Genomic DNA, 14,240 nt, shown 5'->3' with positions numbered 1-14,240 from the left:
GGAAGGAAAATGATACATGTGTAAAAAAAAAAAAAAAATCTGGAAAGTTTGGTGTGCATTTTCCGCACTTACTCTGAAAAAATAAAAAAATTTGAATAAAAAAGATTTCCAGTGCAACAGCAGGAGTCATCCAATGAGTAAATGGAGTCTACCTGTGTGTAATTCATTATCAGAAAATAGAAAGAGTGTGTGACAGAGCTACAAGCCTGGGCAGCATTAATAAGAGAAGCAGCCAAGAGGCCCATGCTAGCTCTGGAGGAGCTGTAGAGATCCACAACTCAGGTGGGAGACTCTCTCAAAGGAACAACAATTGACACTCCACAACTCTGGCCTTCATGGAAAACTGGTAAGGGGGAAAGCCAGTGGGGAGAAATATAGCAAGTAGCATTTGCAGGACCTACAAGCCTGCACACAAACTCAGACTGAGGGACAATTTAGAGAGGCCAATTAACCTGACCTTCATGTCTCTGGGCTTTGGGAGGAAGCTGGGGAGAACCCACGAATGCAAACTCCATGCAGCAAGATCCTGGTCAGGATCCGAACCCATTCAAACCTCCCTGCTGCAAGGCAACAGTTCTGAGCCACATGAGTGATGAAAATGTGGAATTATTGCATCCGACTATTTATCAATACCACCGGCAGCACGGGATTTTCCAATATTGCGCAGACCTAGTACGAAGTGGTTTTGCAAGGCACTGCGCATTTAGTGTAACATACTGTGTGTGTGTATGTGTGTGTGTATTATGTTATGTCTGTATTACTTTCTCCTAATTACTGCAACACTCTGACCCTGGCATGTTGTCATAAAAGTGTAGTCTCAGACGATTCAGCCCAATGTGAACTTTCTTTTTTTTTTCACCCTGTTTTTGATCAGAATGGGGAGAAATGCAGAACATCACCACCACACGTGAACAAGTGGAGCTGCGAGGGCTCGAGAAGTTCACCAACTACAGCGTTCAGGTTCTGGCCTACACGCAGGCCGGTGACGGAGTTCGCAGCAATGTCCTGTACATCCAGACACGCGAGGACCGTGAGTGTATTGTTTCTAATTTATTTTGTCCAAACACTGTTAAGCAAGCAAAATTCTAACCATGTCAATAGCTGCGTTGAATAGGAGGCAGATAACAAAAAGCACGCCGTGTTGTATCTCTAGCCCATGACAAAAGCCCATTTGTGTTGGGAAGCTCCATTAGCAGTGCTAATGAGAATTAAGAGGCTTTGGGTCCACGGCTCGAGGCTGAAGGAGGGCTGGTGGTGGGGGGGGGGGGCGCTAGGGGGGGGTGGGGGCGCTGGAAAAGAAGCAGGAGGAGGGTCCTCTCTCCGAGCGTATTGCATCCAGGAGTCAGCCGTCAGCTCCGGCCTGCATCCTCTCCTGCCACAGGCACAAGGATTAACTCTGCATGGATTAGAGAGAATTAATTTTGTGCTTACACCATTGGAGGCAGGATTACAGCCAGATCCATGTCTCTTTATAAAGAAAGAGGAGGGGCGGCGTGAACCGAAGATGCAAAGATAGAAAAGTGATCACTCCGTCTTGCTTTGGCTGAAGGGTGAAAAGCATCAGGGGTTGTTACAGAAAAACAGAGATAAGGAATTTTCTTTCTGGGGGAGATCACAGATCCCTTTGTATTGGTATTAATTTGGGTGTGACACATCTTCCTCTGACTGGCACACTGGTTCATACCGTGGCCATGATGTGGCTGTTAATGCGGCAGCGTTGCGCCTCTCCTCCTCATCGTTTTGGTTGTGCTAGCCGGCCGTGGCAGACAGTCCGCCTGCCTGTCTGGAGTCTGGGGCAGGTTTTTGGGCAGCAGATGGGACTTATCCTTCCCCTCTCTCTCTCTCTGTCTCTCTGCCACTCCTACTTTGACATGGCGGTCCAGTTATGGTAATGATCGCTGCCTCCTCTGCCACTCCTTTGCAGCCGCAGCCACCATGATCCGTCCCATCAAAGAGTGCACCTACCATTCTCCCCTGGATCTCATCCCCCGCCTCCCTCCTTTAAGACCTCCTTGGCTACATCAACGCTTTCTTAGTTAATGTTGTTTTCATGCCGACTAATGTCACGTGTAGGGTTGAGGAGTCAAAGGGGTTAAACTGGGTGAATGGGTAGGTCTGGGGGGGCCTCTTGGATGATAAAAAGAAGAACTAGGGGATGGATTTATGGGGCTGGGTCTCCTTCTATAAACCCCAGATGAGGCCCACTGTCAGGCCTGAGTTATATTTATGGAGCAGACTGAATAGGCTTGATAGGTAGAGCCATATACTGTACAATCAATGTGAGAAAGCTTCTTTTGTTCTCCTTTTCAAAGCATCCAGTGTCCTGATGTGTTTTTGTGAAGCATGACTCCTTCCCTAAGCGCCTTCTTGAATCATTATCTTGTAATCAGAGCATTAAGCAGTGTCCAGTGTCAAGCTAAAGTGGCTAGCGGCGGATCAGACACTAATGTCTAATCTGTTTATGAGCGTGAGAGTTAAGAGAATGCTGGGTGTCACAGAGTCAGAACTGCTGACCAGTGTCTGAAAGAACATATGTCACTGCCGTCCACCCAAAGAGAGCCCTCCCAAGTCCTCCTAGAGCGGCTTAGCACAGGATAAGACGACCAATCTGCAAACAAGCCTTCTAACTTTAACAGCCATCCCAACAAATGAACACACGCAGAGCAGGCCTGAATAATAAGCAAAGTATGCAGCTTTTTAGAGGGCCTCCAGGCCACAGGACGTTTTCTGAAAAGCTCATGCAAAAAGAAATTCAGCCAGTTTTAAAGGTACACTTCCATAATATTTAAAGGAAATGCTATGTATAATATAGACTCAATCAAAGGGATTTTTTTTTTGTGTCTTAGCAAAAGGCACATTTGTCCCATCTGAAGAGTTTTTCCTTGTACTAATAAAATTTACTGTTGGATTTTAGCCGATAAGATTTGTGTAACAGTCGGTCTAGATACATTTTTTTTAATAAATTGTCTTCTTTGAGGAAAAAATGTGTAGAAAAGCAAAAAAAAACCTCAATTTCAACCAAATTAACATAAGTTATTAATAAAGATCTATTCCGCAATGGAGCATTACAAGAGGACATAATGGGGCTGATGTGCTCGCATCTGGAAGTGTCCATTAAAAGATGTGCAGCAGCATTTTGAACCCATTGAAGCCTGAACATCAGTGCTTTTGCTAAACTAGTTTATCTATCATGGGTAAATTGTTACAGCAATGATGGAAATTGCTGACAAGGAAGTAGCATTAACACTGTCGCTATACTAGTTTATGGCTTAAAAAGCTTGATAATTAAACTGCTACATCTATTTCAAGCTAAGCTTACTAGCAAGTGCGTTAAATGACAGCATTAGCGCCATCACTAAACTACCTTACTTGCTAACAAACTTTTTTTCAATTTGAGTCAACAAAGTGGCATGCAGATCTTTTCCCAAACAACTACAGCTAAAATATTTTATATACGCCGTTCGTTGTAGCTGCCTCGGGATTAAGAAGATTATCTTTCAAGCTTGACTCCAGAGTTAGCACTGACGTTAAACTAGCTAAAGCTGGATATGAACGCATGAAATTCATGCTTACTCATCCTAATGTATCATCACAGTTATTATTTTTTTCTATCAGAATACCCTTAATAATAGCTCCTAGCTCCTGTTCCTTGACTTTCACAGGGTCAACAGTAAGGTCACTATCTTGGTTAGGAAAGGAGCTCCAGACTGCTGTGTCGATTTTGGACAGTCTTTAATGCCGACGTCATTACGTGACGGAAACGCACATGGATGATGCGAGTCCAATCCGGGGCTACAGCCTTCTGAATATGAACTACGACGCGCACACGCTTTTCTCTCCGGCCATTTTCGTTCATTTCCGTGAGGTGGGCTGTGCTTTTACGTCATGTCATGAAAGGGATTGTGGGATTCCGTAGAGTCGGTAGGGGACATTGCAAAGTTCCTAAGCTAAATTAGCCACGTGAGGGAGCATACAAGCTCCATTTCCTACCTCCTTTCTTACTGACTGCACTATTCGGACAGCTCTTATCAACCGCTGACGCACATCTGGTTTGGCTAAAGAGTCCATACGTATTCAGATTGAGTTTAAAACTCTTCTGTAAAGCAAGTTGCAACTATATAATGTATTGACCCAAGACAACCTGCAGAGGGTGCTGTAGGCAATTAATTGGACTTTTGGAGGTGGTGAAGGAGACACTGATACGGTAATATGCCAAAATGGACATTAGAACTTGGATTAACCAAAACACAGGACAGAATGGAGGAAAAGATTATTAAGAAAATTTAATTCATCTGTTAAATGTAGACTGCAGCTCTATTAGACCGTAACAGCCCAGTTACAGCCAGAAGGATTCCTCACTACATGAGCCTGGAAAGATGCTGCAAATGAACACGTTCAATGCATTTCACCACACAGACGCAGAAAATACAATTTTTTAATTTGATGATGCTTATGAAAGATTTTTCCATAGGGTTGTTATTCATTATTTACGTTTAAGATTTGTGTAAAAACAGAATGGAAATGTTCATTTTGAGCATTTTTTACTAAAGCATTTCCTCGTTTCTTCAGGAGAAGTTTGTGTACAGTTGCCTTTAAGTTTCTGGAGTTAATGTGTTTAAAACACAATGCTGTTCAGATTAGTATCTAAGATTTTTATTTATTTTTTTTTAAATCTGAGGTCAAGTTTATGCTAATCTGTGGATAATTGCTCCCCGTTTTTCTGGTGATTGTCGCACTCTTACGTGTCACTGTGCAAAGTTATTATTCTTTATTGTATTAATAATCAACATGGTTAGTTCATTTGTCCTCTGGAGCCCTATATCGCTCCTTGCTGGACGTCAGAAACAACGACTGAGTCAACATCTTCTGTTAAATCCTAATCGAAGTGAATAAGTAGGATCTGCTACCATAACAAATTGTATAGTAATTGCTAAAGGGTGTCAGAATATAAGCATCATTGAACTTTAAATTTACAAAACAATGTGGCATATTAAAAGTGTAATTATTTTAATAGTTAATATTTATTAGCCTCTAAAATTTACTGTATGCATAAGCTCGCTTTTTCATTACTCAACCAAATCAGTAAGTAAGAGAAATAACCCTATCCCCACCATTTTTCAATTTACAGCTGCCACTTTCTGAAAACTATTTAATCAAATCAGGTGATTGACATTGTATCCCATGGTGAATTTGACAAATTCCTTCCTAGCTTGCTAGTTAACTTAACATGGTTTAAAGCAAGACAGCTATAGCCTGAGTGAAGATTTCAGATGGTCTGGTTACTGGTGGGTGATCAGTGATCTCCAGAACAAACGCCGCTCTTGGGCCCCATAAAGCCTTCAGCAATCTCTGCACACGCACGACCGTGCCCGGATGTACATCTGCATTCCTGTGTGCGCTAACGTTGCTCTCTGGTTTTCCGCAGTTCCCGGTCAACCAGCCGGCATCAAGGCAGTTCCTTCCTCTCCGAGCAGCGTGGTGGTGTCCTGGTTACCGCCTCTCAAACCAAATGGTGTTATCCGCAAGTACACCATTTACTGCTCCAGTCCGGGATCTGGGCAGCCGGTGAGTCCTTCCTCCACGGGGGTCAATGTAGAAAATGCTTCCGTTGCTTGTAAAAGCAAGTTGATAAAATCAGCCAGAGGAAATGATTCATTTGTCACCACTATAATTAATTGGACCCGCTCGTGTGTGTGTGTGTGTGCGTGCGTGTATCTTAGCGCATGTCTCTTATTCACCGTGTTTGCACCATTGCTTTATTTCCTGCCCTCCCAGATGAACAGATGAGGTTGTCTTGGCAACGTGATGAGACGTAGATATGCAAATGAGGCTGAGAACAAGCTCACACATGCAGACTGCCGCATCAGAAGCGCGCACACACACCGCAATCTCAACGATTTTCTATTTATACGCGTGTTGCGGAGCGCTTTCCAATTTTGACTAGATTACGTGCACATCAACTGCAAGGTGCGCAGCAAAGTCTGATATAAGGAATGGGTCTCACTTTCGTATTATTCGCAAATATTCCTCCCTCCTTGTGCATGAGTGCCATGTAAATGAGCATGGGCAGGAAAGGGAGGGAAGGGAAGGCAGGAGGAGGAGGAGGAGGGGGGGGGGGAAGAGGAGGCTGAGAGGGAAAAAGAGACACACTATTAGAGGTAGGGAGACACCACAGGGAAATAGGGGGGGAAAAAAGAGAGGGATGGAGGGAGGACAGGCAGGGTGGAAGGGAGGAGCAGAGGAGGGTATCAGTCACATCGAGATGAGAGTGCTTTTGTCCGTCTTTTCATTATCTCCCTGTATCACTCCCTGGATCACCACAACACCACCGCAACGCTGGAGGAATGTTCGAACCCCCCCCCCATACACAGACACACACAAAAGCACACACACATATTCCCCCCCTTTCTGTCCATCCATCCTCTCTACTTCACCAAGCAACACAGAGAGGGATAGAGGAGAAAAAGGCAAAGGCTAATGGGGAAAGCAGCTGAAGATGAGCGCTGAGAGATGGACCAAATAGAGAAATGTGGGCAGAAAGAGCTGCAAGTTTTTGGGACAATCTGCCATGTTTTATCCAACTTTATTTTTATTTTTTATGGGTTTTTTTTTTGTAAATATAAATGATCATTCACCTTTTATAATGTTTTTAAATGACATCTACTGGCAGGGTGGGAAAAGTAGTAATATTTTACTCCCGAGGACTTCAAAAGAACTTACAGTTTCATTTTTCAAAATGTTTATGCTTGTTTATTTATCCCATCTTGCCATCTTTCCAATCAAGTTGCTGAGAGTGAATTAGGTTTGTCCTGACAAGGAAAATGAACATTTCTAACATGTTTCAGAGAGGCGACGTTGAGCGTGTAACCCATACCGATGAGGCGGCCTAATAGTGTTGTGCTTCTTTTTTCGTTCCGGCTCGTGTAGAAGTGCAGCTAGGAAAAAGTTAAAACTCAATGTCATAGACTGACTACCTTTAAAATTACTATGCACTTTGGAAAAGAGTTAAAAGTAGTCTTAAACTTTGGAGAGCAAGACAAAATCAGTGTAGAAAAAAAAATTTTCCCCCACTGTTGAAGATAAAAAAAAAATCTTCATCTAGAAAATCTTCATGAAAATCTTCATCATTTAGCTGCATTTGTCTCCATTTGGTCTTGTTGCACCTGTCAAACCAAACCTCAGTTCTGACTCTAACATGTCCAGGGTTTGTGTCCAGTGCCACCCCACTGAAGCTGTCCTGTCGCTGCGTCACAGGAGCCTCCTAACATGACATGGCGTGCTCTCATTCCCAGGCGCCCAGCGAGTACGAGGCCAACCCCGAGATGCTCTTTTACCGCATCACGCACCTCAGCCGCGGCAAACAGTACCAAATCTGGGCCGCAGCCGTGACGACCGCCGGCCGAGGCAACATTAGCGCAAAGGTCACAGTGGAGCCTGCTGGGAAAGGTGGGTCCTTCAGGCGAGCTCGCTGCAGAGGAGACGTGTACGGAGGTGCTGTGTAAAAGGTTATGAGGGAGATCCTCCTGCACACCAGTCACTTTCATCCCTCCCGCCCTCTTCCTCCCCGTCTACTTTTCCCCCGCTATTGATTGACAGCTGTGGTATCGATTGAGTCGGGGCTACGTTGCAAGGAACGCTGTTGTTAATTATGTGGTGATGAACAGGGGCTATCTGGTAAAATGACCCCTGGGGAGAGAGGAAGCGGGCGGGAATCAATCGAAAAGGAGGATTTATGAAGAAAAAATGGACTGGAGCGAGTAGTCTGAGGAGGGGGGCCGCACTAAAACCCTCCACTACATCTTTTTTTTTATTCCTTCAGCTGCAAGTAAAGGCCTTTTCCCCTCAGGCGCTTTAGACCAGCAAACAGCACACACAGGCAGACTGCGCGGCCCGTGTCAGAGATTCAAAGTGTTTCGTGTCTGTCTGTGCAGTCCCGGCGAAGATCCTCTCCTTCGGCGGCACGGTGACCACACCCTGGATGAAGGAAGTCCGTCTGCCCTGCAGCTCGGTGGGAGAGCCCGCGCCCACGATTAAATGGACTAAAGACAGGTCAGAGCCACTCAAACTCAGCCCATATCTCAGAGTCATGACTCAGATCTCTCTTTTTGACATTTTTTTTTTCTTTCCCCCCCTCCCATCAGCGACGACTCCGCCATCCCCGTGACGGCCGACAGTCAGCGGCAGATTTTGTCCAACGGCACGCTGGTGCTGCGATCGGTCAAAGCCGAGGATTCTGGGTACTACACCTGCACGGCCACTAACACCCTGGGCTTCGACACGATCATCGTTAATCTGGTGGTTCAAGGTAAGCAGAGGCGGCTTTCTTTGACCTGTGGGTTGAAGTTGTTCCCTGTGGACTGTGGACTGTGGAACGCTGACTCTGTGCGTTTATGTGTGCGTTGTCCAGTTCCTCCTGACCAGCCTCGTCTGACTGTCTCCACTACCTCCACCTCCTCCATCACCCTGGCTTGGATTCCCGGGGACAATGGAGGAAGCTCCATCAGAGGTACTCGCCGGACTCATCTTTCGGTCCACTTGTGCCTACCGCACCGTTACTCTTAGAACAAATGTTGCTCCTGAGAGCCCCTGTAAGTCTCTGTAAGTTTAATTCTCTTGAGGTCGGTGATATCTGAAGCCTTGGGTGTTAAGTGCAATAAGTGGTGACTCCTTTCCGGGGCTAGTGAGCTATTCCAAGCTAACTGTCGCCTCCTGGTGTGCAAACGTTGTAACTTCAGCTAGATCGTGGCCGTACCTTTCATCGTCGTAAAACTGTCCTGTGTTGTCTGCAGGGTTTGTGCTGCAGTACTCTGTGGACAACACAGAGGAGTGGAGGGACGTGTTCATCAGCTCCAGCGAGCGCTCCTTCCGGCTGGACAACCTGCGCTGCGGAACGTGGTACAAAGTCAAGTTGGCCGCAAAGAACAGCGTCGGCTCGGGGCGCATCAGCGAGATCATCGAGGCCAAGACGCACGGAAGAGGTGAGAGCATAGCTATGCTCCGTAACGGAGTGTTGTAATTTAAAATGCAGATTTATTTAGATTAATTAGATGTACCACATTCTATTTATAGAGTTTATTGGATATTCAGTAAATTCAAACTTCTATCCCCTATTAAAGATACATACCCATTCTCAAACAACACATTAATAACTAAGCAGAGTACGTACAGTTTTATTCTGGGATTTTAGGGATTAATATTTCCAGGGTGGACTGTCAATACAACAAACGAGTTCAATGCACCTTTAAAACAAGAAATGAATGCAAAAGTCTGGATGTTTTGTGGCTTTACTCCCAACCAAATGTACAAACACTTGACAAAAGCAGCAAAAGCTGCTGAATGCAGCTCCCCATTTACATCTGAACAGTGTTTTCTGCGGGTCAGTGTTTCTCTATATACAAAAATCTATTTCATCATACTTATTGGATTGAACGTTACTCAAAACAACAGGGAAGTCCCATAAACTTAATGAAGATCTAAGAAGTAGATCTGTAGGTTTACACAAGGTGGGAAAGTCTTTTTGGAGCTATTTTTTTTTTTAACATCTGCTGATTCCAAGATCATTACTTTAAACTACTGAGCATAAGCACAAGTCACGTGGAAGTGTCAGCATTTTTCTAACGTCTGGAGGAAGACCCTGACTGTCTAGCTCAAATGAAAGGAAATTCATCTCAAGAATAACAAGAAACTACTGGAACACCATTATCCAATGCTCCTGGATCAACACCTGTGAGTTCGGCTAAAACATGCAGCTGCCCACATGGACAAGCCAAAGGCCTCCTGGAGAGAGTTTTACAGTCAAACAAAGCAAATATTGGGCTATTTGGTTGACAACAAGAAGTATGTCTGGAGGAGTCGATTCAAGCCTTTCGAGCCTAAGAACACCGTACCGTTTCTGAAGCATGGCGGTGGGATCTTCGTCCTGTGAGGGTGTTTTGCTACGTATTATATATGTGTTTTGCAAAAGTGGACAGAATAATAAAGATGCAGGACTACCTCCAAATATTTGATCTTCACCTTAAATCAACAGCAAATCCAAAAAGAAATGAAAATGATACCACTTGCGACTTACTGTAGGACAGTTACCTAAAAGTTACTATTAATGAGACTATATGCATAGATTTGACCCTGTATTTGTTTATGGAAATCTACAGTAAATTCAAACAAAAAAAAACCTTGTTTTCAGAACTGATTGTGCTTTCTGTTGTGTAATTATTCCACCCTGACAGAAGTTTCTAAAAGCCGTCCATGCCCATTTTGACTGCATGTAAACCTGTGAACAGATGTGTGCGGTATATGCTTTCTAAGTCTACAACCAGCCTGGTCCTCATCTGCTGCCTTATGTGGTCTCCGTCCATCTCCAGAGCCGGTGTTCAACAAGGACCAGCCGCTGCTCACCCACATCAACTCCACTCACGCGGGACTCAACCTGCAGGGCTGGACCAGCGGCGGCTGCCCCATCACGGACCTAATGCTGGACTTCAGACCCAAAGGCACGTGGGCCTGGCAGAGCCTCAAAGCCAACTCCACCAACCAGCTGTTCCTCAGCGAGCTGCGTGAGGCCACGTGGTATGAGCTCAAAATGAAGGCCTGCAACAGCGCTGGCTGTGGAAACCAGACCTCCCAGTTTGCCACCACCGACTACGACGGGAGTGAGTGTTCCCGTGCTTTCCCGTCAACCTTTCTTTTCCCTTACTTCTCCCCGTCGCTGACATTTAACTTATCTCCGCTGTTGCTTCTCCGCTCCTCTCAGGTACGATCCCCCCCATCAAATCGGCCCGCGGCGAGGGGGACGATGTGAAAAAACTGTTCTCCATTGGCTCCCCTGTGATCCTGGTCACGCTGGGCGTGGCTTTGCTCTTCATCATCCGTAAGAAACGTAAGGAGAAGAGGCTAAAACGGCTCAGAGGTAAGCGGTAGAAGAGATAAATCCGCTTGATAGATTGTCGTAACGTAGCGTTAAAGATGCATATAGATCAAAGTCCAGGCTAGCGTTGGGCTAATTTAGTTCCTCTCTCGTTACAGATGCAAAGAGCCTGGCTGAGATGCTTATCAGGTGAGAATCGGATTGATTTATCGTCTCAATTCTGCAACAGACAACAAAGTAACATGTCACATTTTGTATTCTTAGAATATTCTACAGTGCCTTGCCAAATTTGTCAACCACAAACTTCAATCTATTTTATTGGGATTTTTACATGATAAGCCAGCAAATTTATCATGTAAATGACGTTATCAATGTGTGAATGGAAGGATGGATGAACTCTGATACCCCTTAATAAAATCCAGGGCAATCAATCTCCTTCAGATGGCATTCAATTAGCAAATAGAGCCCGCTTGTGTGGAATTTCATCTCATCAAGCAAAATTGATGTTTTTGGAAGGCACTCTCTATATAACATAGAATACATTATTATGTGGTTGTACTTTGTTTTTCCAGCAAGAACAATCGGAGTATAGACACGCCTGTGAAAGGCCCCCCTCAAGGGCCGCGGCTCCACATCGACATCCCCCGGGTTCAGCTGCTCATTGAGGACAAGGAAGGCATTAAACAGATAGGCAAGCCGCTACAGCTCACTAAACTACAACCGTCAGTCCTGAGCGGTTCATTTGCAGCATGCGTGTCTAAATAGTGCATTTGCACGTGTGTCTGCGACAGGAGAAGACAAGGCGGCGGTGCCGGTGACGGACACGGAGTTCAGCCAGTCTGTGAATCCTCAGAACTTCTGCACGGGGGTGTCGCTGCACCACCAGGCCCTCATCCAGAATTCAGGACCTCTGATTGACATGTCAGACATCCGCCCAGGCACAAGTGAGCTGGCTTTTTATCTTTAACACTCAAACGTGCGAGAATGGACTCCTTGATGGCTGAGTCATTGACCTTTGCTAGAGCAAGCCGAACTGCCAGAACTCAGGAATCTCTGTGTCGTCACTCAGACCCCGTGTCCAGGAAGAGCATAAAATCCGCTCACAGCTCCAGGAACAGATACTCCAGCCAGTGGACGCTGAGTCGACCAAGTCAGTCCACGGCCTCGGCACGGACTCTGACTTCGGACTGGCGAACGATGGGCTCCCACGGCATCACCGCCACAGAGAGCGACAGCTACAGCGCCAGCCTCTCCCAAGACACAGGTAATTCAGTTTGGCATTGTGCTGGTCATAAATATACATAACTAGAAAAAGCTGTTCTTGCGTAACAGCGAGTGAGAATGCTAATCTGCAGAATTATTTGAGCAGAAGATGCAGAAGATCCCTGCAGAAGAGAAAAAGTAGCTGAAAAACATTGAAATCAGATTTGAAAAATTTGAAAAAAATTGCAGAATTTGAGGGGATTTGAAGAATTTGAAAAATTAGGAAAAAAATTGAAAAATTAGAAGAAATAGAAGAATTTGAAAAACTTGAATGAATTTGAAGAATTTGAAAAAAAATTGAAGGAATATGAAGAATTTGAAAAAAAATGTGAAGGAATTTGAAAATGTTGAAGAATTTGAAAAAATCTGGAAGAATTTGAAAAAACTTCAAAAAATTGAAAAATTTGACGAATTAGACAATTAGAAGAATTTGAAGAATGTAAAGAAATTGAAGGAATTTGTATCAATTTGCATTGATTTCAATGGGAACAGCCAAAAAAAAATAAAAATAACACAAAAAGTGAAATATTTAAAAAAGAATAAAAGTTAGCATAACCATGAGATATGGCAGTCATGCTGGGAACGAGACGAACGTTTTGATACCAAAATAGTTGGAATCGGTTGAAGTATGCGGGAGTAGTTAGACGCCGACGGAATAATAATAATAAAGAAAAACAGGAAAACAATAAGTGAGAATGCTGTATAGCATTCTCACTGATAACTCTGACACGCAACATTTACGTTTCTGAACGTATTTGAATCTGTTTTTTTTTTCCAGATAAGGGTCGAAACAGCATGGTGTCAACGGAGAGCGCCTCCTCCACCTATGAGGAGCTGGCCCGAGCGTACGAGCACGCCAAGCTGGAGGAGCACCTCCAGCATGCCAAGTTCACCATCACGGAGTGTTTCATCTCCGACAGCTCGTCGGACCAGATGACCACCGGTACCAATGACCCGGCGGACAGCATGACCTCCCTCAGCACGCCATCCGAGCCGGGCATCTGTCGCTTCACCGCCTCGCCTCCCAAACCGCAGGATTACGACCGTGGGAAAAACGTGGCAGTGCCCATACCCCACCGGGCAAACAAAAGTAAGCGGAAACAATTCTGCGGCCTCGCCAAAGTAGTCGCACCCCCAAGAACCTTTTCACGGGTCGCATTGCAGCTACACACCTCGATGTATTTTATTGGGATTTTATTTGCAACGGACCAAGACAAAGTCTGTGAAACGGAAGGGGAAAAAGTAGTTTCAATGTTTTCTTGTTGTTTTTTTTTTACAAACAAAACTGATCAAATTGTTATGCATGTGCATCCAGCACCCCCCCCCCCCCCCCCCCACACTTCCCCCCCCCCTAACCCCCGAGTCAAATGCCTTTTGCTGAAATCCCAGCTCAAGTCTGCTGCAATAGCAGGTTTGCACATCTAGAGTCTACATTCTTGCCCCATTCTTCTTTAAGCTCACCCTAAGTCAGACTGGATAAAGTGCTTCTCTGAACAGCAGTTTTCAAGGCTAGCCATTCATCCTCGGTTGGATTTAGATTTGGATTTTGACTGGGTCGTTCCAACACAGGAATATACTTTAATCTAAGTCCTTCCATCGTAGCTCTGCCAGTTTGTTCAGGGTTGTTGTCCTGCTGGAAGGCGAGCTTTCATCTCAGTCTCCATTTCCTCCAACATTGCCTTGTATTTAGTTCCTGCTGAAGAAAAGAATCCCCACAGCAAAAAAAAATAAATAAAATAAAATAAAATAAAAAAAAAGAATCCCCACAGCATTATTACTGCCATCTTTTGCCATGGTGATGTGCAATATTAATTGTCTGCAACATGGAGCTTTGCATGCAAGCCAAAAAGTTGCATTGGGTCTCATTTGACGAGAACACCTTCCTCCACGTGTTTGTTGTGTGGGACACAACAAACACTAGTTTTTCTTTGGACAGATTGTCCCACCTGAGTAATGGATGTCTGCAGATCCTCCAGAGTCCTGAACTTCTGGCTGCTTCTCTGATTAGTCCTCCCCTTGCCTGGCCTGTCAGTTAAGACGTATCAGAGTAAAAGGAGGTTCAATAAAAATGGATACCACGCTTTTCACATTATTTTGTGTTAAACATCTTGAC

The 14,240-nt window shown here is 44.8% G+C and overlaps 1 protein-coding gene across 2 annotated transcripts in view; it reads left to right on the top strand.

Moving 5' to 3' along the window:
* LOC105929366 (Down syndrome cell adhesion molecule-like protein 1 homolog) overlaps positions 1–14,240 on the top strand; it is a 91,322-nt gene that overhangs the window by 73,552 nt on the left and 3,530 nt on the right. For both annotated transcript variants that reach the window (XM_012867104.3, XM_012867103.3), the window contains exons 19-32: positions 875–1,030; positions 5,426–5,565; positions 7,293–7,446; positions 7,932–8,049; positions 8,142–8,305; positions 8,408–8,506; positions 8,790–8,978; positions 10,362–10,649; positions 10,751–10,906; positions 11,023–11,053; positions 11,437–11,555; positions 11,656–11,808; positions 11,934–12,128; positions 12,906–13,217. In XM_012867104.3, coding sequence (XP_012722558.2) covers positions 875–1,030; positions 5,426–5,565; positions 7,293–7,446; positions 7,932–8,049; positions 8,142–8,305; positions 8,408–8,506; positions 8,790–8,978; positions 10,362–10,649; positions 10,751–10,906; positions 11,023–11,053; positions 11,437–11,555; positions 11,656–11,808; positions 11,934–12,128; positions 12,906–13,217 — 2,274 coding nt within the window. The remainder of the gene's footprint in view (positions 1–874; positions 1,031–5,425; positions 5,566–7,292; positions 7,447–7,931; positions 8,050–8,141; positions 8,306–8,407; positions 8,507–8,789; positions 8,979–10,361; positions 10,650–10,750; positions 10,907–11,022; positions 11,054–11,436; positions 11,556–11,655; positions 11,809–11,933; positions 12,129–12,905; positions 13,218–14,240) is intronic.

Source organism: Fundulus heteroclitus, chromosome 11 (genome assembly GCF_011125445.2).
Source record: "Fundulus heteroclitus isolate FHET01 chromosome 11, MU-UCD_Fhet_4.1, whole genome shotgun sequence".
Lineage (NCBI taxonomy): Eukaryota > Metazoa > Chordata > Actinopteri > Cyprinodontiformes > Fundulidae > Fundulus > Fundulus heteroclitus.
The sequence above is the reverse complement of the archived record's forward strand: the minus strand, read 5'-3'. Positions and strand labels throughout refer to the sequence as shown.